Here is a 27,627-nt window from a genome sequence, read left to right on the forward strand (position 1 = left end):
TCTGGGAGTATGCGTGTGGAACGATTTGAAGTGGAACAATCATACAAAATTAATTGTTGGTAAGGCGACTGCCAGGTTGAGATTCATTGGGAGAGTCCTTAGAAAATGTAGTCCATCAACAAAGGAGGTGGCTTACAAAACACTCATTTGACCTATAGTTGAGTATTGCTCATCAGTGTGGGATCCGTACCAGGTCGGGTTGACAGAGGAGATAGAGAAGATCCAAAGAAGAGTGGCGCGTTTTGTCACAGGGTTATCTGCTAAGCGTGATAGCGTTACAAAGATGTTTAGCAAACTCAAGTGGCAGGCTCTGCAAGAGAGCCGCTCTGCATCGTGTTGTAGCTTGCTGTCCAGGTTTTGAGAGGGTGCGTTTCTGGATGAGGTATCGAATATATTGCTTCCACCTACTTATACCTCCATAGGGGATCACGAATGTAAAATTAGAGAGATTCGAGTGCGCACGGAGGCTTTCCGGCAGTCGTTCTTCCCGCGAACCATACGCGACTGGAACAGAAAAGGGAGGTACTGACAGTGGCACATAAAGTGCCCTCCGCCACACACCGTTGGGTGGCTTGCGGAGTATAAATGTATATGTATATGGTTATAGTAGAGGGAAACATTCCACGTAGGAAAAATATATCTAAAAACAAAGATGATGTGACTTACCAAATGAAAGACCTGGCAGGTCGACAGACACACAAACATACACACAAAATTCAAGCTTTCGCAACAAACTGTTGCCTCATCGGGAAAGAGGGAAGGAGAGGGAAAGGCGAAAGGATGTGGGTTTTAAGGGAGAGGGTAAGGAGTCATTCCAATCCCGGGAGCGGAAAGACTTACCTTAGGGGGAAAAAAGGACGGGTATACACTCGTGCACACACACACATATCCATCCACACATATACAGACACAAGCAGACACATTTAAAGACCCAGAATGAGAAAATAAAGAGAAAATAAGACGACAGGAAAGATTTCGAAATGCAACAGCGACAATAACAAACGTAATTGTTGGGTTCAAATTAATGATATGGTTATAGTAGAGGGAAACATTCCACATAGGAAAAATATATCTAAAAACAAAGATGACGTGACTTACCAAATGAAAGTCCTGGCAGGTCGACAGACACACGAACAAACACAAACATACACACAAAATTCAAGCTTTCACAACAAACTGTTGCCTCATCAGGAAAGAGGGAAGGAGAGGGAAAGACGAAAGGATGTGGGTTTTAAGGGAGAGGGTAAGGAGTCATTCCAATCCCGGGAGCGGAAAGACTTACCTTAGGGGGAAAAAAAGGACGGGTATACACTCGCACACACACACATATCCAACCACACATATACAGACACAAGCAGACACATTTAAAGACCAGAAAGAGAAAATAAGACGACAGGAAAGATTTCGAAATGCAACAGCGACAATAACAAACGTAATTGTTGGGTTCAAATTAATGATATGGTTATAGTAGAGGGAAACATTCCATGTAGGAAAAATATATCTAAAAACAAAGATGACGTGACTTACCAAATGAAAGTCCTGGCAGGTCGACAGACACACAAACAAACACAAACATACACACAAAATTCAAGCTTTCGCAACAAACTGTTGCCTCATCAGGAAAGAGGGAAGGAGAGGGAAAGACAAAAGGATGTGGGTTTTAAGGGGGAGGGTAAGGAGTCATTCCAATCCCGGGAGCGGAAAGACTTACCTTAGGGGGAAAAAAGGACGGGTATACACTCGCACACACACACATATCCATCCACACATATACAGACACAAGCAGACACATTTAAAGACCGGTGTATATGTATATGTATATGTATATGGATGGCTGTGATGCATCATAATGCATCGGCAGTGGCAATTTGAGCAGCATTTGGCACCACAGTGACACAGTGAACTGTTACAAATTGGTTACTTCAAGGGCAACTCCAAGCCAGGTGCCCTGTACCGTGCATTCCACTGACCACAAACCACAATCATTGGTGACTTAATTGGTGTGAAGCAAGAACTCATTGGAGGGCAAGGGTGCCACCAGGTCTGTTGTTTTTTCTGATGAAAGCTGGTTCTGCCTCGGTGCCAGTGACCACCGTGTGTCGGTTAGGAGGAGGCCAATTGAGGACCTGCAGCCGACCTGCCTGTGTGCTAGACACACTGGACTTACACCTGGAGTTTTGGCCCGGGTTGTGATTTTGTGTGAGAGCAGGAACACTGACTGTAAAATTGTATGTCAGTCTTGTGATTCAACCAGTTGTGCTGCCATTCATGAACGAGCATTGCAAGGGGTGTTTTCCAACAGGATAACACTCGCCCACGTACCACTGCTGCAACCCAGCATGCTCTACACTGTGTTGACATATTGCCTCGGACTACTCAGTCACCAGATTTGTCCCAATTGGAGCACATACGGGACATCATCAGACAATAACTCCAGCATCATCCCCGTGTAGCATTAACCGTCTCTTTATTGACCAACCACGTGCAACAGTCGTGGAACTCTGTGCCATAAACTGATATCTGCCACCTGTACAACACAGCGCATGCACATTTGCATGCTTTCATTTGACATTCTGTTATTATGTAGCACCATTTCACATTTACCAGGTGTACCGGTATGAAATGAGCGCTTTTTTGTGAAAATGAAACACTAATTTTGAATTGAAAAGTAAAAACATTTTATTCACAGTACTGACCACTGCTTTTCTATACATTTTGACCACCTTTCTGGCAATTTGTGGGCACCACCCCAATAGAAATGTTCGTCTTTTGAAGCAAACCAATCAGACACCCAATTTTCGACTTCTTTGTAGGAATCGAAGTGTTCCTCAGCCAATTCGTGTCCCATTGATGAAAACAAATGGTAATCGGAAGGGGCCAAGTCTGGTGAATATGGCAGGTGGGGTAGCAGCTCCCAGCCAAGTGTTTTAATTGTATCCTGAACCAATTTTGCTTTGTGTGCAGGTGCATTGTCATGTAAAAAAATTACTTTGCCATGTCTTCTGGCCCATTCTGGTCTTTTTTCGATCAACGCATAGTTCAAATTGATCATTTGTTGTCTGTAGCAATTAGTATTCACAGTTTCACCGGGTCTTAGAAGCTCATGATACACCACACCTTTCTTATCCCATCAAACACAGAGCATTGTCTTCTTGCCAAATCGATCTGGTTTTGCAGTCGATGTTGATGGTTATCCCGGATTAAACCACGATTTTTCCTATTTAGGATTCTTAAAATAAATCCATTTTTCATTGCCAATAACAATTCGATGCAAAATTGATTTTCTTTCATGTCTTTGAAGCAAAATTTGACAAATGGTTTTTCGGTTTTCCATCTGTCTTTATTCAATTCATGTGGCACCCATTTTCCACACTTTTGGTTGTTGCCCATAGCTTTCAAACGGTCAGAAATTGTTTGTTGAGCAACATTTAGCATTGCTGCCATTTGCTTCTGACTCAAAGTATCATCTCCATCCAAGATTGCTTGCAATTCGGTGTCTTCGAACATTTTTGGTGGTCTTCCACGTTCTTCATTTCTTACATCAAAATCATTATTTCTGAATCGTGGAAACCATCTTTTGCGTGTTGCTTCTGATAGAGCATTCAATGCGACTCTGCAGCACTTTTTTTCAAATGAAAACAAAAAATTAATGCTTTTCGCAAATCATCACTTTCTGGTACAAAATTCGACATTGTTAACACTATGAAAACATATGATGTTTGTTCTATGACTTGATGTATACTAAATATCTTAGACAGATGTCACACCAAACAAACAAACAAAAAATTAAGGCTTGTTCACAACAAATGTTCCCTATCGACACATTTGTATCTTAATGCTCATTTCATACCGGTACACCTGGTATAGTGGCTTATCTCCCATGTGTATTAATCTGTGATCTTGCAGTCCGCAGCTCGTGGTCTTGCGGTAGCATTCTCGCTTCCTGCGCACGGGGTCCCGGGTTCGATTCCCGGCGGGGTCAGGGATTTTTCTCTGCCTCGTGATGACTGGGTGTTGTGTGTTCATCATCATTTCATCATCATTGACTCGCAAGTCGCCGAAGTGGCGTCAACTAAAAAGGACTTGCAATACGGCAGTCGAACTTCCCCGCATGGGGCCTCCTGGCCAACAAAGCCATACGATCATTTCATTTCATTTGTGATCTTGCAGTGTTAATCATTTAAATATGTCACCTAGGTAAGTGTATTCAAAAAATTTCATTACTCTGCATTAACTGTTTTTTGGTGGTGCAATTTTTTTCTATCAGGGTAAATGGCTGCAGTATCAAAACAAATGTTGTCCGTTATTTCTGTCATGTCTGCAAAAAGACACAACACATATAAATATTTGCACCTCGAAGGCTCATTGAATACAGATGTGCTGTCTGTCTGACCTCTTGTGAGAATTGGTGCATGGGTAATGGACAGGGGATGCTACATACGTAATGTGCAACATGTTTGGAATTTAGATCAGTGTGAAGTGTGCTCATATAGCCAAATGGTTAAGACAACCACTTGCATAAAGCAGAAAATCTGGGTTTTAGTCCTTGTCCAGGACAAATGCACTTATTGCCCTTGAATTATTTCAATGCTCAATTGCAGCTGTGGTTAGAGTATAAATTTTATCATGTATGTGTATGGCTTGGGACCACAAATGGTGACTGTTCTTTCAGACATGTCCAAAAGAACGAACACCAAACATATAAACACTTCCATCTTTTCATGCTTGACATCTTCCTCGATGGCAGTGGCATCTTCCAGCCGGGTAACTGTCTGTCACAAAGCTAGAAGCGTGCCACTGTGGAGGGAGGAGCGTGTTAGTGAACTCGTGCCAATGTCTAGACCTCCAGATTCAGCTGATCTTTAACCAATTGAACACGTCTGAGATACTATCACTTGCCAGCTGTGGGCCCACAAACCGCCAGCCTGTAATTTACAGAAATCACGTGATCTGTGCGTAAAATCTGGTACTGCACACCGAGAACTGATGGACTCTGCACTGTGCATAATTTCTGCTTTATGATCTTCCAAAGGTGTACCGATACGCTATTAACACTTTGAGGACTGTGCAGCGAGAGTTTATGTCAACTGGCAGATACTGTAGTTTTTCAAAAATTTTTCTGAATTTTGTGTAGCAGATTCTGCTGCACAGGACTTAGTAGCAGTTATTGTTGTATTTAAAAATTCACATTCAGAAAAATCTTTCCCCACTACTCAGTTAATCAGGAATATAAATACAATGACAAAAATACTTTTTGTCTTTCGTTTCTGAAATGAAGACGGAATTAGAGGCTGTTTGTACTAAAAATAAAACTATTTGATAATGTAGCTTTTGTTGAAAATTATTTAGTTACATTTGCCTCGGTATAAAAAATTTCGAAGAATTTTTGAAACCGAATCTCTTCTTCGTGTTCTTCACAGTAGCCCCTGTCATCTTTTCACTTTCCCAGATTTTGCCTTGTTTCATTCTGCACAAACCTTATTTTCTCCTGGAGGATATTTTGACATTTCTGCAGCTTGTGTCAATTTAGGAATTTTTTTTACACTGAGCCTACTTTTTTGCATGGAACCTGATTGAACAAGTCTCCTGTGTTCATCAAAGCTGCTGCCATTTCAGTGACAAATTCCACAGGATGTTTGCTAGTAGGCCTCAGTTTTTTTTATATAAGACATACAAATTTTCTGACATCATCATGAAAGTGTGAAAAAAGCTTTGTTCCAGCGCTTTGCTTCCCCTCAAAACAGAAGTTGTCCATCAGTTGGTAGCCATGGTCCACTTCAGCTTTGTTTTCATTATAACCCAAAATAAAGGCACATTTCAACTTCTCTATCATTTCTAATTTTGTTCTGTAACTGATATCAGATGAAAAATTATATATTTTCTATGTTTCAGTACTGTATAGTAATGCCATCTCAAAAATAAATACAAAGTGTATCACAGACAACAACCGATGCTATTTGTACTGTGTGTGACAGCACAGCATGCAGCAACAGAGGGGATCACGAACGCTGCAAAGCGAGTAAAACAGAATGTCACATGCATTCACTTTCCACCAGTGCAAGTGAAGAGTGATGCTGTCTGTGTTTTTTTGTGCCAGTAAAAGCATCAAAGACCATACTATACAGGTGACAGACGGAAGACGAGTATAGGAACACATTTACAAATTAAGAAGCGCCCGACGTAGCTCCTACGATGCTCAACTTTTTCAAGTATAGTTCGTGTCATGCAGGAGCTACGTTGCTCATCTCCTAAGTGTCAATCAGGTGGTCATCACATTTTGACTTGTCAGTTTATATTTGTGGTACAAAACACTGTTTGCTTTTCACATGTAAATACAATAGTGTCAGAAGGACCAACTAACAGAAAAAAAAGTTACAGGTGAGGTTGTGGGAGCATGTGCCCTTGCAACGTTAACCTGTTTACCTGTACTAATATACTCCCAGTTGCGTGCCTTCATCGAATATGGCTGAAAAATAGTTGGCACAAGTAGAGTATTTCAAATTATGATGTCCACACCAGGTTTACAGTCCAAAACACTTTCTTTGCACTTTGATGGTAAATAACCTACTGTTTATGGCCAGACCAAGCCTCATTTAGTGTTATTTTTGCACAGTTGATGTGTAAGCCACATGCAACAGTCGAATAATGTCCTGTAATGATGGTGATTGTTTGAGTGCATTAACTGAACATAAATGCAGATTCACAAGAATTAATGTGTGGCAAGTGAATCACTGATAAATTCGCTTTGTACAGTGTCCTTCCAAGTATATAGTCATATCAAAATGAAAATGGCGAACACAGTAAGCATAATTCGGAAGTAACACACTTCACCATTCACTACTATTGTCACAGTTTGCAGAATGCATTATTTGAAGATTAACTCAGTTCTCGAGATTAGCTGCAAATTTACCGTCAGACGCTGAAAACAGTCACCAATTACTGAAAGATCTCCTGGAAGTGAAAGTTAGATAAAACTCAGCACATTGTACAAATTGTAATTTGTGCTAATTTGTGTGCAGCACATTGGGCAGTAATACAGGACACGGATCTTGCTCACGTTATACACATTCGCAGACTGACTAAAATATGCAGACCAACTGAAATGGCTCCCAGCAGCCTCTCTTGTATCATATTACAATAATTAGCAGTACATCCAGGCATTGTTGATTGCTGTCTTTTTACAAATTACAGCCAAGTATTTATATTCCTGGTTAACTAAATTGTGGGGAAAGATTTTTCTGAATGTGAATTTTTAAATACAACAAAAACTGCTTCTGAATTATGTTGCCTAATCTGCCAAAATATGGTATTTTATTTCAATAACATTTTTAACTATAAATGCTGATTACTCGGAAACTAAATGAGAGCATAACTCTCATTACTATGTCTCCAACATTAGCTGGAGGAATGCTGTAATTATTCATATATACTTTTGATCTACTTCATCTGAAAATTAGCAGTTGTGCATATGTTTCAATAGGAACAGTCATAATGAAGTTTTATATTGCTGGTGTTTGTAATTAATGCAGTTTTTAGGTAAATTAATTACACCAGTGGCTTCTAAGTAACAAAATGAATGTAATGGACAATAAAATTAAATTGGATAAGCCCCGAGATAATACAATAAAGTTGGATAAGGTTTATTTGAGATTTCTGGTGCTGTGCACTTGTCATATGTACATCTACACTCTGCAAACCATAATGAAGTGTATGGCAGAAGATACATTCCATTGTATCAGTTATTAGGGTGTCTTTCAGTTCCAGTTCACGTATGGAACATGGGAAGATTGATAGTTGGGATGCTTCTGTGCGTGCTGTAATTATTCTAATCTTATCTCCTCGATCCCTATGTGAGCAATATGTAAGGGATTGTCATCATTTAAAGTCAGTTTTTCAAACTTTGTTAACAGACTTCCTTGAGATAGTTTATGTCATAATCTTCAAGAGTCTTCCAGTTCAGTTCTTTCAGCATGTCAGCAACACTCTCCCACAGATCAAACAAACCTGTAACCATTCATACTGCCCCTCTCCGATTACGTTCAGTATCCTCTGTTAGTCCTATCTGGTATGGGTCCTGCACACTTGAGCAATATTCTAGAACTGGTGGTACAAATGACTTACGAGAAATCTCCTTCATAGACAGATTGCACTTCCCCAGTATTCTATCAATAAACTGAAATCTACCGGCTGATTTACCTGTGACTGAGCCTATGTGATCATTCCGTTTCGTATTCCTATGAAGTGTTACACTGAGGTGTTTATACGAACTGGCCAGTCCCAACAGTGACTTATTGGTAGGGTACTACATTTTTTCATTTTGTGAAGTGCACAATTTTACATTTCCGAACATTTAAAGCAAGTAGCCATCCATTGCACCACTTTGAAATCTTATCCAGATTTGACTGAATAATTAAGCAGCATCTTTCAGAAAATACTTCGTTTTAGATTACTGCATCATCAGCAAAAAGTCTGTTTACCAGGTGTACCGGTATGAAATGAGCGTTAAGATACAAATAGGGAACATTTGTTGTGAATGAGGCTTAATTTTTTGTTTTGTTTGGTTGGTATGACATCTGTCAAAGACATTTAGTATACATCAAGTAATGGAACAAACAACAACATATGTTTTCATCGTGTTAATAATGTCGAATTTTGTACGAGAAAGTGATGATTTGTGGAAAGCATTAATTTTTTGTTTTCATTTGAAAAAAAGTACTGCAGAAACGCATCGAATGCTTGTCGAGGCATATGGTGATCATGAAAGATGCCAAATTGCAAGCAATATTGGATGAAGATGATACTTTGAGTCAGAATCAAATGGCAGCAATGCTAAATGTTGCACAACAAACAATTTCTGACCATTTGAAAGCTATGGGAAAGATCCAAAACTGTGGAAAATGGGTGCCAAATGAATTGAATGAAAGACAGATGGAAAACTGAAAAACCATTTGTCAAATTTTGCTTCAAAGACATGAAAGAAAATCAATTTTGCATCGAATTGTTACTGGTGATGAAAAATGGATTTATTTTAAGAATCCTAAACGGGAAAAATCGTGGGTTAATCCGGGACAACCATCAACGTCGACTGCAAAACCAGTTAGATTCGGCAAGAAGACGATGCTCTGTGTTTGGTGGGATCAGAAAGGTGTGGTGTATCATGAGCTTCTAAAACCCAGTGAAACTGTGAATACTAATCACTAAGGACAACAAATGATCAATTTGAACTATGCATTGATCGAAAAAAGACCAGACTGGGCGAGAAGACGTGGCAAAGTAATTTTTTACACGACAATGCACCTGCACACAAAGCAAAACTGGTTCAGGATACGATCAAAACACTTGGCTGGGAGCTGCTACCCCACCCGCCGTGTTCACCAGACTTGGCCTCTTCCGACTACCATTTGTTTTCAGCAAGAAGTAAGAAGGAAGAAAAATGGAAAGGAAGGGTTGGCGCTTGACTCCGTCGTCCCATCCCCCTCATCTAGTGGCGCGCAACAGACGCGCGATGGCACGGCTATCGCGCGCGCGCATTGGCTGAGGAACACTTCAATTCCTATGAAGAAGTTGAAATTGGGTGTCTGATTGGTTCCCTTCAAAAGACGAACATTTCTATTGGCGTGGTGTCCACATATTGCCAGAAACGTGGTCAAAATGTATAGAAAGCAATGGTCAGTACTTTGAATAAAATGTTTTTGATCCAAAGCTTTCACTGTGTCGTGATAGAAAAGTGCGAGTTGGGTTTCACATGATCGATGTTTTCGGAATTCAAGCTGGTTGGCATTGACAAGGTCATTCTGTTCGAGATATGTTATTATGTTTGAGGCCAGAATATGTTCTAAGTTAATATGTTCTAAGTTAAAAGAGGGCCTAATTCAGTCGCAAATTTAATATAGAAAGTGATAGGGATTCCATCTGGCCCCGGAGCTTTGTTCAGTTTTAACAATTTCAGCTGTTTCGCTCATCTTTTCATTGGTATGATGATTAAATTGGGATGATTTGCCTGGATTTCCCTTTGTAAAGGAACATTTGAAAATTGAGTTAAGCACTTTACTTTTCCATTGCTACCTTCAATTTCACTTCCTGTCTCATTCGGTAGCAACCAGACACTAACTTTGGTGCCACTAACAGCATTTACATGCGACCAGAATTTCCTCGGGTTTTGTAAAATGGCATTTGACTATACGACATTACCGTATTTACTCGAATCTTAAGCCACATTTTTTTTCCGGTTTTTGTAATCCAAAAAACTGCCTGCGGCTTAGAATACAGTGCAAAGTAAGCGGAAGTTCTAAAAAATGTTGGTAGGTGCCACCACAACTAAGTTCTGCCATCAAATATATGTAGCAATACACAGGCATGCTTTGCAGGCACAAAGATAAATACTGGCTCCAAAACCTCTGCGTCAGTAAATAAATTAAAAGAAAAGGTAGAAGAATGTAAATATTATGCCATGTATTCTTTCGTGTTTGCTGCTATCTCGTTTAAATCCTGTATGCCTCATAAACTACAAAACTAGAGTGAGACAACAGCAAACGCGCTAGAATATACATATCATGTCATGTTTATATTCGTATTATTCTTATGCTGAATAGAAATGAAGCACGGCAACTGACTAGATTTTTAAATCTAAGATGACTCTAATTTCTGTGCAGAATGTAATGTACTAAAGAGGCGTCTGCAAAGATTTTCAAACGGAGAAAAATTTTCGCTAAGCTCTCGTTCAGAACATCTATCGTACGCAGTCTATTATTTGATTCTTGTTGATCATTATCAAAGAATGCAGCAGTGTAAGTAACAACAAATAGCAGTCTTTTGCCATTGTTTCGCTTATGAGACAATTCCTCTCTTTTTTTTTTTATTGTAAGCTGTGGTAGCACTTACAAAAGCAAGCCATGCCGCGAGTGGCGACAGGTCGTAAACACTCATTATCAGAATGCGACAAACAATGCATTACACAGTACAATAATGCATTTTCCGCTTAGAGTGACGTAAACACCTATAACAAAGAGAATGGCAATTATCAGATCAAAGCAAAATAAGCAATCGATTCAAACCAGACGAAGCACGTGAAAAAGAAAGGGTACCCGTATAAATACGGACAGAGTGCCTGATACATAGCAATGGCTACCTGGTAAAGCTTCACTGCTAAGCTTACGACTCAAACCAAACGACTGTACTGTACCTTCACCCATTCGACCTAAATTGTGTCTCATGTTGCAATGGACCAACTTTGTTTCAATTTGGAGGTGCGGTCTAAGACTTTTCTCTCCCCTTGAATTTCAAGTCTCAAATTTCAGGTGCAGCTTACATTCGGGAAATTTTTTTCCCTCGATTTCGAGTCTCATTTTTCAGATGCGGCTTAGATTCGAGTAAATACGGTAAGTGATAATGTGGTAACCTTGAAGACATTTGCAAAAAAAACTAGGGACGGGGATAGAGAAACATAATCTACCTCGTTACAGCCTCCGTGACCTGGCCTCCGACTGTCCACAGGACTGCAAGTACTGCGGAGTGCGTGCGGGGGCGTGCGTGCGCTGCTGCCACGAGGGCTGCAGCGCCACGTTCCACGCCACCTGCGGCCTGCTGGCGGGCGCCCGCTTCGGGCTGCGCGTGCCGCCAGACTGCCGCAGCGTGCTGGAGGCGCGCTGCCGGAGGCACGCCCGCAAGGTACTCGAGCTGCCGCACAGGCGCGCCTCCCGCGAGGGCTCCTCCTGAGCCCGGCCACCGCGGACCCGCTCCCCGGGAATGCGACCGCGTCCGGGCGGTGGCGCCTGTCCGATACTCTGACGCTTCCTTACAATTTGCGCACTCGCCGACTGGCATTGTGCGAGACTTTTTTTCCCCATTGTGTTGTAACATTCACAGAGTCCGTTATGTAGAAACTGCACACTGACTGCTCTAATACCAGTTTTACAAGATTATTTTTTTTTGAGTAAGTTCTGTTTTTATATTAAGTGAAGAAAAGCATATCTTAAAACTGTCATATTATTACACAATAGTCTGTACCTTAATCTACTTTCCTGCATTATTTTCACTAAGGTTAAGACACTTTTTGTAATGAACGGTTCGTTTCCCAATTCCATTTCGATAAAAAATTGCGCAATTAATTTGCTAATCACTGCTGAATGGCAATTTTGACATTGTCATTGCTATTCATTCTGTTAGAATTTCTAAATTTGTACGTACGAATAGAGAGCGCCAACTACTGAGAATACTTCACATTGTATCATTTATTAATGTTTCTTTCCCTCCAATTCACTTATTGAATGTGGGAAAAATGATTGCTTAAATGCCTCTGTGAACTGTATAATTAGTGTAATCCTGTCATCCTGCAGGATGTGGAGGTGGCAGTATGTTCCTAGAGTCTTCATTTTCCACGTTTCGTGAAATTTCACAAATAACTCATCTCTAAACTGGATGAAATACATTAGATAAGGACAAGATCATCAGGTAGCCATTTTCTTGAATTTTTGTGCCAACTTTCTGTGTTGAATCTGATATGGCAGCAGGTTTTTGCCCATTTCACTGTGCACTGTGAACATTAGTATGCAGCGTCACTCTAAACCATTTTCTTACCATTTTATCTATTTCTCCAGGAAGTTCCATAATTTATTGAAAAATTTCTACTTTCACAATTTTTGTATGCAGGAAACAAATCACTCCACTTATTTCACTATCATTAGAGTGTTTAATTAATTGAATCATTTTAATTTAGCACACACTGACAGAAACAGAGAAGATAGATTCTATTACAGCGTCTGTGTGTAGTCGTAAACGTGCCTTGTGCATTTGTCATACATTCGAGGGAATTTTTATGCTTTTATGTTTGGCATCTCGAAGAGGAGAAAATATGAAGTGGTATATTTTCCTCGATTGGTAATGTTACAATGTTGCATCAATACCAAAGACTTTTAATATTGCAAACTCAAAGAAAGTATCTTTCTGGACATATGAAGCTAATACATACCCAGTATAAGTTAGTCCTTGACAAGTTAGCAAACGATCCACGTTTTGTATAATATAGTGAATTTGTGGATGCAGCTCACTGCTTGAAGATACCCATATTATTAACAATAAGAGAGACCTCGTAATATGAAGTGTCAGTCAGTGTTTTTTATTACGTTTGCACTCAAGACCACGTACAGTGACCGTCCTACCTTTCACAGCCTCGAGGCGTCAGTGCAGTGTGTGTTAACTCTATCTGAAACCGCGCTTTGAGAGCGACGGGCGCAATTTGCAGACTGATATGTGAAACAGTAGTGCTATGGGCTTGGTAGTGGCTGAGATGTGGCTGCAAGTATGAGCATGACACTCTAGATACTGGCTGTATCATGTAGTACTCTGTATTCTGTGTCTTTTTTTGGTTTCGAGGTTTACCGGTTGCTTTTCTTGTTGGAGCCCCACACTACATTCCATTACAGGTGCTATATTTTGTTTTTTTCTGTTCTGTCACCTCACTTGTAGAGTAGCCCCTACAAGTAGCTCATAAGTGATGGTCAGCTTTTTAACAGAATGTGTATTTTTTGGATTGTTCATTTTCTTTTGAGCATTACTGTGTCCAGGTTTTGTGTAGATTTGACACTGAACAGCTGCATTCTAGTGAGGCATTACTAAACATTTCATCAGAAGTAATTGTTTCTGTGAAGACACATCATTTTTTTTCTCTTGTCAGAGAGAGGTGTATTTTTATATTATGTTAGTGCCTAAAATTGACAGAAATGAAATGTTTCTGTGTGGAAGTGAAACTGAAACTCACGTAGAGGATGTTACATGTAGAGTGGTGATACCCAGTACTACATTTAATTAGTCCATATGCAACCAATTTTTAAGAAGTAGAAAGCTGATATTTTGGACATGGTACAATACTTTCAGGGACAGATCTTATGTGAAGTATTCAATTGGTGCCAGTAACCAAAGTGCAGCATTTTTTTTTAGAGCTATCATTTGAAACAGTACACACTGATATGTTAACACACTGTCTCTTATAATGTGTTGTGTGTGTTAGTATATTCATACATGCACATGTTTGGATGGTCGTAGATGGTAGTATTTTTCAGTTGGGGGGGGATCTTTGAACTTATTGTCTTATTTGTGGTATACAGTTGGTATCCCTGTTCAGTATGGCAATGAGAAATTGGGTTGTTACCAAAAGGTGACAGTGATGAAATTATAGTTGAGTATTGAGTGGGATTATAGTAATAATTTTCTCCATTTTCATGGATGTACGCTTCAGAGGTGTTTATCATTAATCGGTATGAAGAAGAAGTCCATACTAGAAAACACAGGAACCATACATCATTTATTAGTGTAGTTTTCAAGATTTGTGTGATACATATAAAGAGTTTTTATCAGAATAAGAAATATCACTTGATAATACATGTAAATAAGTGGATACATAACAAGTCACTGCCTGACATCTTGGCCATAAATGTAGTATCTTATTGTACAAATACAATTCACACTTAAGTAATTTGTATTAAGATTCAGTACTTGAAATGAATGTTTTCTTTCTCTTCTATCCCACGTCCATTTTTTAGAGTTATTTGTAAATTTGTTAACTTCATGTCCATTATAATCAGTGACAGAAGGATTCTGTACTGCATTTTTAAGTAATGTGCTATTTCATTTTCATTTGTGTCTTCCTCCATATCACTGCACTTAGAGTATACTGATTCTTTTAATATTAGATACTATTTTAATAAATACCAAACTTAGAAATATGCAGAAACCTATGTGGATATTGATCTCAGAGAAAGTCTTTATATTTTGCAGAATAATTGTTGGAGAGTTTGTGGTATATTTGAAAGTTCTTGGTTCAGGTAATTTAGTGTGTTTGTAACAGGGGATGATGTCTGGTGTAACTGAGTAGTTGTGATTCTTACCTAGTTGAATGACCATTAAAAGTAGAGCTAATTAAAGAGAACAAAATAAAGTCAATATTTTGTATTGTATATATGTAGTGATTGAATATCTCAGAACAGATTATATTTGTAAGGGATGAGACATGTTCATAAATTAAATATTCCAGCTGTGAAAAAATTAGTCTGATTGTGATAATTTTATCATTAATTTAGCCACAATGAAGTCAATTGTGACTTGTGGTGGTAGATTAAATCAATTGAAAAAAATACAACAACCGACTGGTTGCTCTTTTTCTCCTGTTGTATACTGTGTTTTTGTTTGCATTATATTTTATTTGACATTTCTTTGCAAATATTAGGCTGTTATTACAATTGCAAGCACACCAGGAACTTGTAATTATTAAATGATGCTGTTGCGAGGTGATATTTTGTAAAGTACTCTCTCGGTTTCTGTAAGTTTATTTTCACTTTGTGACATTTCTGTCTTATAAATTTTTTTCATTTGTTTTGCCATCTCAGTTACATATTTATTTTTATCGTTGACTAGTTTTGACTGAAATTGATCATCTTCTGATCTACATAGCTGCATAAACAACTTGTCATACCTGTATGAAATTACATATATTGAAATACTGTGGATCTCAGTTACATATTTATTTTTATTGTTGACTGATTTTGACTGAAATTGATCATCTTCTGATCCACATAGCTGCATAAACAACTTGTCATACATGTATGCAATTACATATTAAAATGCTGTGGATTACAGCTTCAGACCGCAGTATTGTGATGTATAGTTCCATATGTACATGACGAATTGCTTATGCAACTACGTAGACCTGAAGATGATTGAGGTTGATTGAAACTACTTATACCATATAAATAAATGTGCAGTTGATATGACAAAATAAATTATAAATTTTAAATATCAACACAGTTGTACAATCTCTTGTAACAAATATTGGTAATAGTGAATTTTTATCCTCGCTGTGATGTCAACTCTCGAAGTGCAGTAGCTTAAGATCGTGTGCCAGGTACATCTAGAAATACTTACAAAATGTGAAAGAAGTCTCCAGAAGAGCGAGTGACATGGATATTCCTCCCAGATTTTCTGTACGCTTCCCCCAACAATGGAGTTCCCCTTCAAAATCGTAGAAGTTAAAATTTTCAGGCAGACGGTATATCTGCTTCTGCTCCGACCCACTGGCCATTACAAAATAACAGTCGTGTAATAAACACCAATATTCCTCTGCTACGCATGAGTGATCAGTGTGGGTGGTGCATGCACGAATGGAGTGCAGTGTCGAGTTCACAGAGATCGAGTTCACAGTGTGTGTCTGACTAGAGACTGAGACAATGGCTGTGCATTTGTGGAGTGAGAACAAAGTTTCTCATTAGCAGAAGTTACTGGAGGAAATGGAAATGTGAGAGGAGATAGCACTTGCATCTCCCAGTCGCTCCAAATTCTTCTTCTCGACTTCAAGCCAAAGGCTGAATTGGTGCAACTCTCCATATGAGACTATCTGAATAACCACTGCAGTGTACATCCATTTGAATCTGCTCACTGCCATCAAGAACTGTTCTCCCTCAACACTTCCCTCCATCACTAAATAATTATTAATTCCTTGATGCCTCTAATTTTCAGCATTCATCGTAGCACCACATTTCAAAAGATTCTATTTTCTTCCTGCCTGAAATGTTTGCAGCCCACCTTTCAGTTCCTCCAGATAAATACTCTGAGAAAAGCATATGTAACACTTTAAATTTATATTCAGTTTAAATAAATTTCTCTTTTTCAGGAATGGTTTCTTGGTGTTGTTAGTCTGCATTTTATATTGTCTCTACTTCAGTCGTCATCAGTTATTTTGCTGCCAAAATAACAAAACTTGTCTACTACTTTTAGTGCCTCATATTCTCAGCATGACCTGATTTAACTCGACTTCATTCCTTTATCCTCATTTACATTATAACCTCTTTTCTAGACACTTTCCACACTGTTCAACTGCGCTTACAAGACCTTTGCTATTTCTGACAGAACCTTGGCAAATCTCAAAAGTGTTTATTTTTCTCCATGAACTTAAATTCCCTCTGCAAGTTTCTGCTCGGTTTCCTGTAAGCTTGCTAAAAGGACTGTTTGAGTAATGTCACAGGGGCAGGTTACACCTCTGTTTCACTCCCTTTTATGTCCTTCATCTCTTGTAACAGCAGTCCGTTTTGTGTACAAGTTGTAGATGATTTTCTTTTTTGCCCTTACTTAATCTTGCTTCCTAAATTGGAGAATTTCTTTGCTTTGTCTGCTACTGTGCCGGCCTCAATTTTAATGATTTTCAATTTCTACTCTGTAGCTCAGAAAACAAATTTGTTTTGAGCAGGGCTGATAAATACATAAATTTAAAAACAAATGTCAGACTTGAGGAGGATAAAGGGACATATAAGAATCAGAAAAAAATGTGTATACGAACTCTATATTATTACTTTTTCCTGCTGCTAGTGTAGGAGTTTTTTAAAAATAATAGAAGGTAGAAATTCAACATTTTCAAATTAATGGGCCTTTTGATATTACTCCAAATTAATCCTAATTTAGTTGCTGGTAAGTAGTTTTTTATGTTCTTTTAGAATAATTGTTAATATTAATTTGAAATGATGATAGTGTTACTGCTGTGTATCGCATAATGGTTAATACAGTGTTCTGGATTTTTTTTTTACATGTAGATATTATTCATATGCAACTCAAAAAGTAGTTGGAACTAAAGCTGAAACTGCAAACTGTATATCACTAGATGAACAGGTTGTACTTAAAAACTTATCAAGACAGTAACATTTAAATAGTTACATAACTAAGAGCTATTGCCAAAATTAAAGAGTAGAGCAAAGGGGCATGTGTGCTTGGCTTCAGTTTCTCCTTTTTGTGTGATTTAATGAGCATTTTGATGTCATTGATAGTGAGAAACAGGAGCTTCTCTCTCAGTTGTGAACATTGATTTTTATTTGCAAAAGTATTTTTGTCACTGATTACAATTTGTGGGGCTATTTTCATCATGCATGACATCCTGTTAATTAATAGCTTCTTTTATTTTGGTCTGGTGCACTAAATAATGTTATAGCAAATGCTTGTTTTTTGCCAAACAATAAGCAAAATATGTACACCTACTGTATTTGAGTTACCTCTTACGATGTTTAAATATAATCATTAAAAGCCAAGTAAAGAGTGAGCAACACCCAGTAGTCAAACCATATCTACTCACATTCCTTTAATTTTGTAGAACAATAATGAAGTGATACTTAAAAATATCAGTTGGAAATGCAGCAGGACATTTATTTTCAGAGTTAAAAAGAAAGTAACTTACTTTTGTCCGTTTGTACTCATTCAAGATTCAGTGCTTCCTTCTTCGTGTATCAGCAAGTGCTTGACACGGGGTTGTACTTTGGAGCAGTAGGGTAGAAAATCCCATCCAGCCACATATATTATGCACTATTTCCAAAAATGATTTAAATTGAATGACAGAATGGATTCTCAGAAAGGGTATAGCCAATTCCTTTCTGTAATTCTTTAGTTTAGTTAGTGGCCTGTTTTTATCATTCTTGTTTTCTTATAGATTTACTTTATGTTTCCTCAATACTTATGTGATAGTCTCTGACCTCCCCTTATTAGGAAGACAATCTTTTTAACTAGTAGATTTTTTTAAATATAGTACATGCAGTATCCCAATTTGTAAGTTATATCTGTTTTAATTTCTACAGACTTGACACTCCCAATTAGATATTCTCACTGCAGAACATGTATGACCTATGAATTAGAAGAAAGAGAAAAGAACTGGTCCTTTCATTGTATTAAAGACTTAACATAAAATGTTGTGATCATATACACAGAGAAATATGTGAGGTTATAATACTTAACCCTTTTTCCACTACGAATGTGCCTTTTGCATACTGTGCTGAGGTGGCACTTGTCGCGATTGTACTGCTCAGCAAATGCTGGTGCGTGTGCTGAAAGATGGCTTGCCAGCCGATGTGAAATACTTATCGTCTGATTTTTTGAAAAATAACAGGTGAAAAATTTGATTTTTGAACATCTTACAGTGTGATATCTTCACTCTATAAAGAACTTAATTTCTTTTCCTTATCTGTCATACCTACTGTGCTGGATCATATTAATTTAAATACAATGTGAGATTTTAGAGAGTTTGCAGAGCTAGAAACGCATTCTGTATTCTTTGCATACGGTTGATTTTAGCTCGTACATTGCAGTTACTGAAATGTAGATAAGATATTGAAATTTTATTTAAAATTGAGACTAGAATGGTATCTTATTTGTTTCTCGAGTTAATGCATTTTGTATCTGAAGGATGGTCGAGTGCCACATGCCCTGTACTGACGTGCAGACTTGTTGGCAGCTGTGAAATACTGGTCGCCCATTTTTATGAAAACTATTAGGTGAAAAAAAATCATTAGTGCACTTTTTGCAGTCTGATATCTTTGTTTGTTAAAGGACCAAATTTCGTTTTGTTATATGCCACAGTTACTATGATACATCAAATTTAGTAAAACTGCGTGAAATTTAAAAAATTTGCAGAGGTAAAAACATATTGCATAAACTTTTCATGTGGTTGATTTTAGCTCATACATTTCAGTCAATGAAATATAGATGAGGTGTTGAAATTTTTTGTAAAATTGAGAGCAGAAGGATTGCTCATTTTATTTTCAAGTTATTGTGTCTTACGTCCGAAGAACAGTCACATGCGACACACACATTCACATCCTTGCGCATCACAGATCACGTGTTCATAATCACGGACGTATCTTATCGACGATTCAAGAGATGAGGTCTTTTTTGCAAATGATAGTATGCAATGAGCCACGTACGTCTTACAAGAAATACTCGAAACTTTTATTTGCCGAGATACGGGAGTAACTCATCCACAGCAGTGAGAGGTCGGTGGCTCACACATTCGGACGTCCGGATCACTGTAGGAAATTCCGAGCAGCGTGTGTATACATGTCCACAAGACCTAGGGAACCGGGCAACAGGACATGTATAAACACCCATAGTAGCATATGGGTTTATACCTACAAGGGAACCTCACAGAATGATGCTCTTCTATTTTCTTCACACTTAAACATTAGTACCCAGACATCAGCTTCCCAAAGCAGTATTTCTCAAAAAAAACTTGCAAATCATTGCCGAAGACTGGAAGATTTCCGAGTGCTGCTAAATACCAAAAATTTCTAATTTTTAGATTGTCTCCATAGCCGAACGGTTAATGTCGCTTCCTTAAGTGCAGAAGGCTCCGGGTACCTCCTCAGATATTTTAGGTAGGGAAGTCTGGAATGGATCCTCTGAGCCTTCTGAGGGCAGATGAGGAGTTCCACCACTGGGATTCACCTACTGGCTGTAACAGCAGGAGGGACTCGCAACATGCTGGTCACACATCGTTCCTCGTACTGCAGCAGTCGGACAGTCGGCTCGGGCCTAAGACCTAATTCTTAGAGTGGTGTTTCGTTTTTACATTTACATTTGTAGTTTATTAATGAATTTGTTGGTAACTGAGCACATAGTGTAATACGGTTTTAATCTTAAAGTTGCCAGATTGAATCTCGCCAGTGGTAATTATTTACTTTGGTTTGTTTCGTGTTTATTGAAAAATGGAAATGCTATTTAACAAATATTGAATTGTGTTTTTTAATAAAAGAAACATGTTTTCACTTTTAATTACTGGTCATTCAAAAATAAATTAAAAATTGTACAAGTCACTAAAACTTTAGAAATGAAACAGTATTTGATTTTCTGTTCCATGTTTCAAATGTTTGTACCAGACTTTAATTTATTGCAAATACTTTCATTTTTGTGCTAATAATAATTAAATCTAAAACATGTTGTATTTATTAAATAAATAATAATTTGATATTTGTTGACTAACGTTTCCACTTGTTGGTATATATGAAATTAAAAATGAAGTAAATGTAAATTTTTTACAACTAGTGAGATCTGAGTTGGCAGCTTCACATTTAGATTCCCCTTACTCTATATGCTCAGCTACTTAGAAATTCATCAATATTCTGTGAATGTTCTACGCTTAAGAGCACTCGAGAATCTTTTAAGATGATTTTTCCAGTTTTATGGGGGAATTAGGTCACACTGCTTTAGGAAATTGATGTCTGGCCACTGCCCTCCAAATCCTGTAAGGATAAAGGAAATCACAGTGTGTGTGTCCGTAATGTCCCCTCATTGGTACAGAACAGGAGGTAAATGTGGCCACACACCCATGACAAACCAAAATAATATCAGACAAATTCTTCTTGTGATGTTAGCTGAGTAACAGCTTTGTCCAGAAGTAATCTTCCATCATGTTTCATGCCAGTCATATTTGCCTGAAGATGACAAATTATAAACTTATTTTATGATTATTTTGATACTTGCTGAAAATTGAGAAGTGAAACTCATCAAGAGAGCCTGCATTAATCGTTGTCATCATCATCATCATCGTCTTCTTCATCTTCATCTTCATCTTGTACAGTTTGCAGCCCTTGGCTGGGTCTGTTCACAACATAAGCCTCTCCATTTTTCCCCACCTTCCCAGTATGTATCTTTTTTCATTCTCTCTCTGTCTTTCCATTTCTTGTTCACACATCCCTTCACTCAAATGATCTTCCTGTAAGTCTCTTGCCTCCTATTGCAATTTCATGAGCCTATATTGATATCACGGCAACTCTTATTCTTGTAAAATGTCCATTTCTTGCCTCTTTCGCTATTTCACTCACCGTCTCATTCCTTATTCATTCATTTTGGTCATTTCTTCTTCTTCTTGTGGCATTACTACACTGTGTGGCTCTTAACCTCTTCGACATTTCTTCCGTTCTGCTCTCTCCTCCAGGGCAGTTCTCTGACACTGTGAGGTTTTACATCTTCTTCCACATCATATATCCACCACTCTTGTGGTCTTCCTCTCCCTTCTTCTTCCAGTTGGTCTTCATTGAAAGACAATTTCAGTTCTTCTTCAAGTATCCATCCTGAGAACATGTCAAGCCAGGCTATCCTCCTACCTTTCACCATTCTTACAGTGCCAAGTCCTCGTGTGAAGCAATCCATCTCAGTGTTCATTCTAGCTCTCCAGAAACTATTGCTTTCCTGAACTGCCCCGTAAATCTTGTGCAGAGCCCTGCGTTCAAATATCCTGAGCTGCTGATCGTCAATACTCATTAGTGTCCGTATTGCACATTTGTAGGTGACAACTGGCCTGACCGTGACCTTATGAATTTGCAGTTTCAGCTGTCCATTTAATAACCTAGAGACCTACAATTTCTGAAACATGTGGAAGCATCTATTACCACTTAGGAAACAAAGTTTTATTTCAGTTGACGTCATATTGTCCCATTAATATTAGATCCCAGGTAGTCAAAGTTCTGCACCCATTCAAAATTGAAAGCTACTGGTGCTAATTTATCCGAGTTATTATTTTCCTACCTTTTGAAATTCATTAATAGCAGGGCCTCCGTGTAGTATGGCTTCTTTCAGCTCACTTATTTTTTCCTCTAGTGGAACTTCTTTTACTAATAATTGCTACATCATTAGCATATGTGCATATCTGGACTGACTTTGTGCCTACATACCCAGATATTTGAAGATTTCGAATGGCTGCTTCAAGAGGCAGAATAAAAAGCATTGTGGAGAGAGGATCTCCTCGTCTGACTTCTTTAATAACACTAAACCCTTTTTCGAGTTCTCCATCCACTCACACTACAGCCCGGGAACCGGCCACTGTTGCATGAATAAATGAAATGTACTTTGAGCAGTAGCAAATCATTTGGCATGTGTGGCCTATCGAGACTATTTAAGGCCTGCATGGAGTCTACAAGAAGCTTGTGAAGCTCAATATTTTACTCATACACCTTTTTGTGTATTTGCCTCAAGATGAATATCTGATCTGTTGTTGATCTTTTAGGCCAAAATTCACACTGATGTCCCCACATTTTTTATTCCTATCCAAATTTCTTTTCGCAAGCCTGTAACCCACTCGTCTGCCTTTTTTTATTATATACTTTTCTGTCACATACACAGTAGCATAATGTGCCCGCCATAATATTTGTCTGCTCCAGACTGGGGCTTCTTCACTCTGCAGAAATCTGTGTCTACTCTTTCACTAATCCCCTTATCATTGCTCCCACTGCCTTCCGTTGTGCTCCTCAGCTACTTAAAACTTTTCACTTTCATTGGTACTTGCCTTGTAATTGCTATATCTGTTGCTACATTCATCTTTTTCAACATTGTCACCAGTCTTTCCGTAAACAAAGCCTCTCGTATAAAATAAAATGATGGCGAACAACTGTGAAATATCTAGGAGGGTGACACATTTAATTCCTTTTATACAACTTAGAAACATTTGTCATTCATAAAAACTAGTCAGACTTCATAGCGGTAGTGCCGAGGATCTCGGATAGCATTGCGGTGTTAAAACGTTTTTGATCTCTCGATGAGGTACCACATTTCCTTTGTGCAATCGTGTCAACTATTGGCAATAACATTTTTTAGCTGCGGCACACTGAAAACGGGAACCCTCGGCTTCTTATTTGTCTTGCTTCACTGTCCTCTGTAGAGGACATTATTATGGTGAGCCTGGCAATAGATCCCTGTCTTTGCTGAGGTTATATCCGACATCTCTCTGAACTAAATTGATGCACGTACGAGCATTGCAATCCTCTTTGTTGGAACACAATAGAACCAGAAACAAAGATCTTAGTGTTCCTGTAATGCATCCTGTGTCTTATGTGTGGATGGTGCTTTGTAGCTTAACAGTTATTGAGATTGCCTGGCAACATTTGATTTTACCAATTACTCTAGCCGTCTCCAGTACAACTGTTCCTCATATCTGTTCTTAATACTGTTAAAGGTGTGCTTCAGACTACCACAGCTGTTATGTGTATTTCTTTAAGCCGTGACCTGCTTCATTCTGTACAGAGCAGCAGAAATGTGCTGGTGTCACCATTTAAAAACCTTTATTGACTGACAAGATAACTGAACATTTAAATCTTGACGCCATGCCACATCTCTCAGGTTGACACTTAAAGATCTTTGTACAGAATGAAACTGGTCCTGGCTTAATAAATAAATGTAACAGTGGAGGTGATGGTTTTCTTAACATTCTTATCTTTAATACGGTAGTGTGACAAATTTCACTAATATGTCATTTTCTGCTTTGGGATAGTCCCTTTAGGAAATAGTTAAATATCTTTTATAGCTCACTGCATCTGACTCCCAAAGTTATTTCACATTTAGATGTTGACCTTTCTTTATGTCTATCAAAAATAAAACAACGAATAGTACCCAGCTTTACAATCTCTTGTACGTAAGTAGTTTGTTCTTGTACGAGGGTAAACCCAAAAGTGAGGTCTCCTATTTTTTTTATAAGTACATAGACCTGTTTATTTCTACAATGGTTTACATCGGTTTACAGCTTGAACATTTAGCTACTTTTCTACATAATCACCATTTCTGTCGATGCATTTTTGTAGATGCTGTGGCAGTTTTTGTATGCCCATGTCATACCAGCTCGCCGCCATGCTGTTCAGAAAGTTATGAACCTCTTCTTTCACCTCGTCATCAGAGCTGAATCGCTTTCCTGCCAAATGTTCTTTTAACCTAGGGAACAGGTGATGGTCACTGGGTGCCAAGTCAGAACTGTAGGGTGGGTGGGTGATTATGTTCCACTGAAACTGTTGCAGGAGAGCAACGGTTTGCCGAGCGATGTGTGGGTGAACATTGTCGTGGAGAATGTGTATGCCCTTGCTCAACATTCCTCTTCTCGGGTTCTGCATTGCCCGTTTGAGTTTTTTTCAAGAGTTTCACAGTATCTGTCAGTGTTAATTGTGGTCCCAGTGATTCAGCTCCAATGATGAGGTGAAAGAAGAGATTTATAACTTTCTGAACAGCATGGCGGCGAGCTGGTAGGACACGGGCATACAAAAACTGCCACAGCGTGTACAAAAATGCATCGACAGAAATGGTGATTATGTTGAAAAATAGCTAAATGTTCAAGCTGTTAACTGATGTAAACCATTGAAGAAATAAACAGGTCTATGTACTTATAAAAAAATAGGAGACCTTACTTTTGGGATTACCCTCATACGTATGTAGTTTGATTTATTTGTTAGTATGGGATATTATCATTTCTGTCATATCAGTTTCAAAAAGCTTGAAAAATGTGTCCCTTTCATGAGATGTATTACCTGAATAACTTGTGAGACTGGGCAGAATTTCTATAATATTTTTTTGCTTATTATTTTTTTATTTGGTTTAGAGACCGGTTTTTTACTCAATTTTGAAAGTTTGTCTTTTCCTAAGAAAGCCTCAATTTCTGAACCTCTTTATTCCTCATTCCCACTTTCATCTTCCTGTTCATAGTCGATAAATTGAAAATGGCACACACGATTAAAATTGTTCGAAAGAAACAAGTATAACACGAACGGATGCACAGTATACGGAGTGCCCTCTACTGTTTTATTTGCGAAATTACGAATTACTGGGGGCTCTGAGTGGTGGAGGGGAGGGTACAGGGAAGGGGAGGGTGGGGGGAGTAGGGTCAGGTAAACAAATACCTAGTGCTGCCATGCTGGAATGCTGTGCATTATACTTCAGTACTACAAAATTCCACAGAAGGGTATTCAGAACCCTAGCGTGCCCACACAAAAGTTGAGGAACTGCTAGGCGCACCACCCTGCTCAAGACATGAGATACTCAGTACTGCTCATTCCGACAATAAAGCCTTAAACAGATCATCAACTGACTTCACTGATCACACAAAGGCCACAGAATCAGTCTGTTTGAATAGCTGGCAATACATGCAAATAGCTTAGAATGGGAATAAAGTATTTTCAAAGTTACTGGTAAACTGTGTTAGAAAACGTTTACTTCATCAGTAATAATCAAGATACAAACATTTGTGAACTTTGTGATCTGTCTAAAGTTTAGGAAATACCTTGCCTGTCCGTATATTTCCGGTGGAGTTTTACCTGGTGTGATTGTTGCAGGAGTGTTTGAGGGGATACTATTCTAAGCATGCAGAATGTGTATCATAATTTTCTGTTAACTGACTGAATGAGTAGTGTGTGTCAACTCAAATGCAGAAAATGTGCCATATATTGTGTAATTTTTCAGTTTGTGTCTTAGCATTAGAGAGAGAGAGAACTAGAGTGAAATCTGATCATATCATTGTGACGGTACACGTTATTTATGATTTTGAAATGAGTGTTGCACAGCATTGTTCCTTAGCTTTGGTTTTGAGTCTCTGTTATAATTGACAAGCTTCAACACTTGCAAATGTATATCATCAAGTCAGAGTGTGTGTAGTGTAACTAAATAAAATTTTGTGTGAGTATTGGATGATGGTCTGTATCCTGTATTAGAATCAGTCTCTTGTTTCTTTTAAATGCCTATGCAGTATCATTACATTTAAGTTACAGAGCTTCCTTATTTATAGTTATTTTTACTACTGGTAAAGCAATTATTAAGACTGTTTTGATATTGTAATGGGGTGGTAGGCATACGAGCATGGACTATCACATCAGTAATTTTAGCAAAAATGACAAGATTATATTCTTGAATGTTTGTTGTAATAGTTGTAAAGAACAACATAATTTTTTAAAATATATACTCTCCACAAGTAATACAATGCATTTTTTTTATTTTGTCAAAACCTTTGCCCTGCTTTGTTAAATGCTTCTCCAAATCTCATTGTTTCTTTTTCTGTTTCTGTTTTTGTAGTGCTATGGCTGCTAAGCTAACTTAGTACTTTCTAAATACTGTGGTGGAAAAATCTGTATATATGTAGATTTTAACACAGTTTTCACTTTTTCCATCTTTAGTTTCTTACCAGCTTTGGGCGGTGTCGGGTGACTGGACAGAATTTGTTTTAGAATTTGTAAATTGAAACCTGTTGCAAATATGGCAAGGAAAGTTGTGTTAAGAATGTAAATAATTTAGGAGCGAAGGAAATCGCAAACAAACAAACACAAAAAAACTGTGCAAGTTTCCATCCCCTTGTGTTATAGTAAACATGAGATCTAAAATGCATATTGTAAGAACTATGAACACTTGTTCATCTTCAACACTGTGAAATACATCTCTTCTATTGAGCAACTGTTCCTACCGCTTAAGGTATGCATTTTAGATCCAATGTAGACTGATACTTTTTGCTTCTGGTATTGAGTACTTTCAGTTTTATGTGTTTACACCATGAATCATGGTACACCCTGTGTGCATATGCAGAAAAAGGTAAATGTATCATTTGAGTTGCTGAGAACCGTACGAGTAGAAAGCATACCACACTATCATCGATTTTGAGACTGTAGCATGTTTGTGTGATCTTCACATCTGTCGATCTTACGGTGAACCAGCTTTACCTGTACATCTAGCCCCACATTGTCTATATGAATGTTCACGAAAAGCTGTTTCGCCGATTTCTCGGATAGTCATTTCCGTATGGGTGTGAAGCATAAATTTGTTGCCTTGGACTGCTCAAGTGTTATCTAGAGGTGACGACATAATTTTGTGTCTACATCATGTATACAGTAGTAATACTTCATGATCGGAGGTGTATTGGCAGTTTTATCTGAACCACAAGCCACGGAATGTAGTTAATGAAAATGATGATAAAGAGGAGCAAGAATTGGAATAGATCATGATTGTGTGTGGTGCATTTGGTGTCTATTCTCTATGTTCTGATTCTAGTTTCACATTAATTACAAACTTCATCACAAACCTGTATGTGGAAAT

The 27,627-nt window shown here is 38.2% G+C and overlaps 1 protein-coding gene across 7 annotated transcripts in view; it reads left to right on the forward strand.

Moving 5' to 3' along the window:
* The window catches only part of LOC126215270 (lysine-specific demethylase 4C-like), a 384,640-nt gene that overhangs the window by 239,934 nt on the left and 117,079 nt on the right, over positions 1-27,627 (forward strand). For all 7 annotated transcript variants that reach the window (XM_049941954.1, XM_049941953.1, XM_049941957.1 and 4 more), the window contains one exon: positions 11,494-11,667. In XM_049941954.1, the coding sequence (XP_049797911.1) occupies positions 11,494-11,667 (174 nt within the window). The remainder of the gene's footprint in view (positions 1-11,493; positions 11,668-27,627) is intronic.

The sequence above is a fragment of the Schistocerca nitens genome, chromosome 12 (genome assembly GCF_023898315.1).
Source record: "Schistocerca nitens isolate TAMUIC-IGC-003100 chromosome 12, iqSchNite1.1, whole genome shotgun sequence".
Classification (NCBI taxonomy): domain Eukaryota; kingdom Metazoa; phylum Arthropoda; class Insecta; order Orthoptera; family Acrididae; genus Schistocerca; species Schistocerca nitens.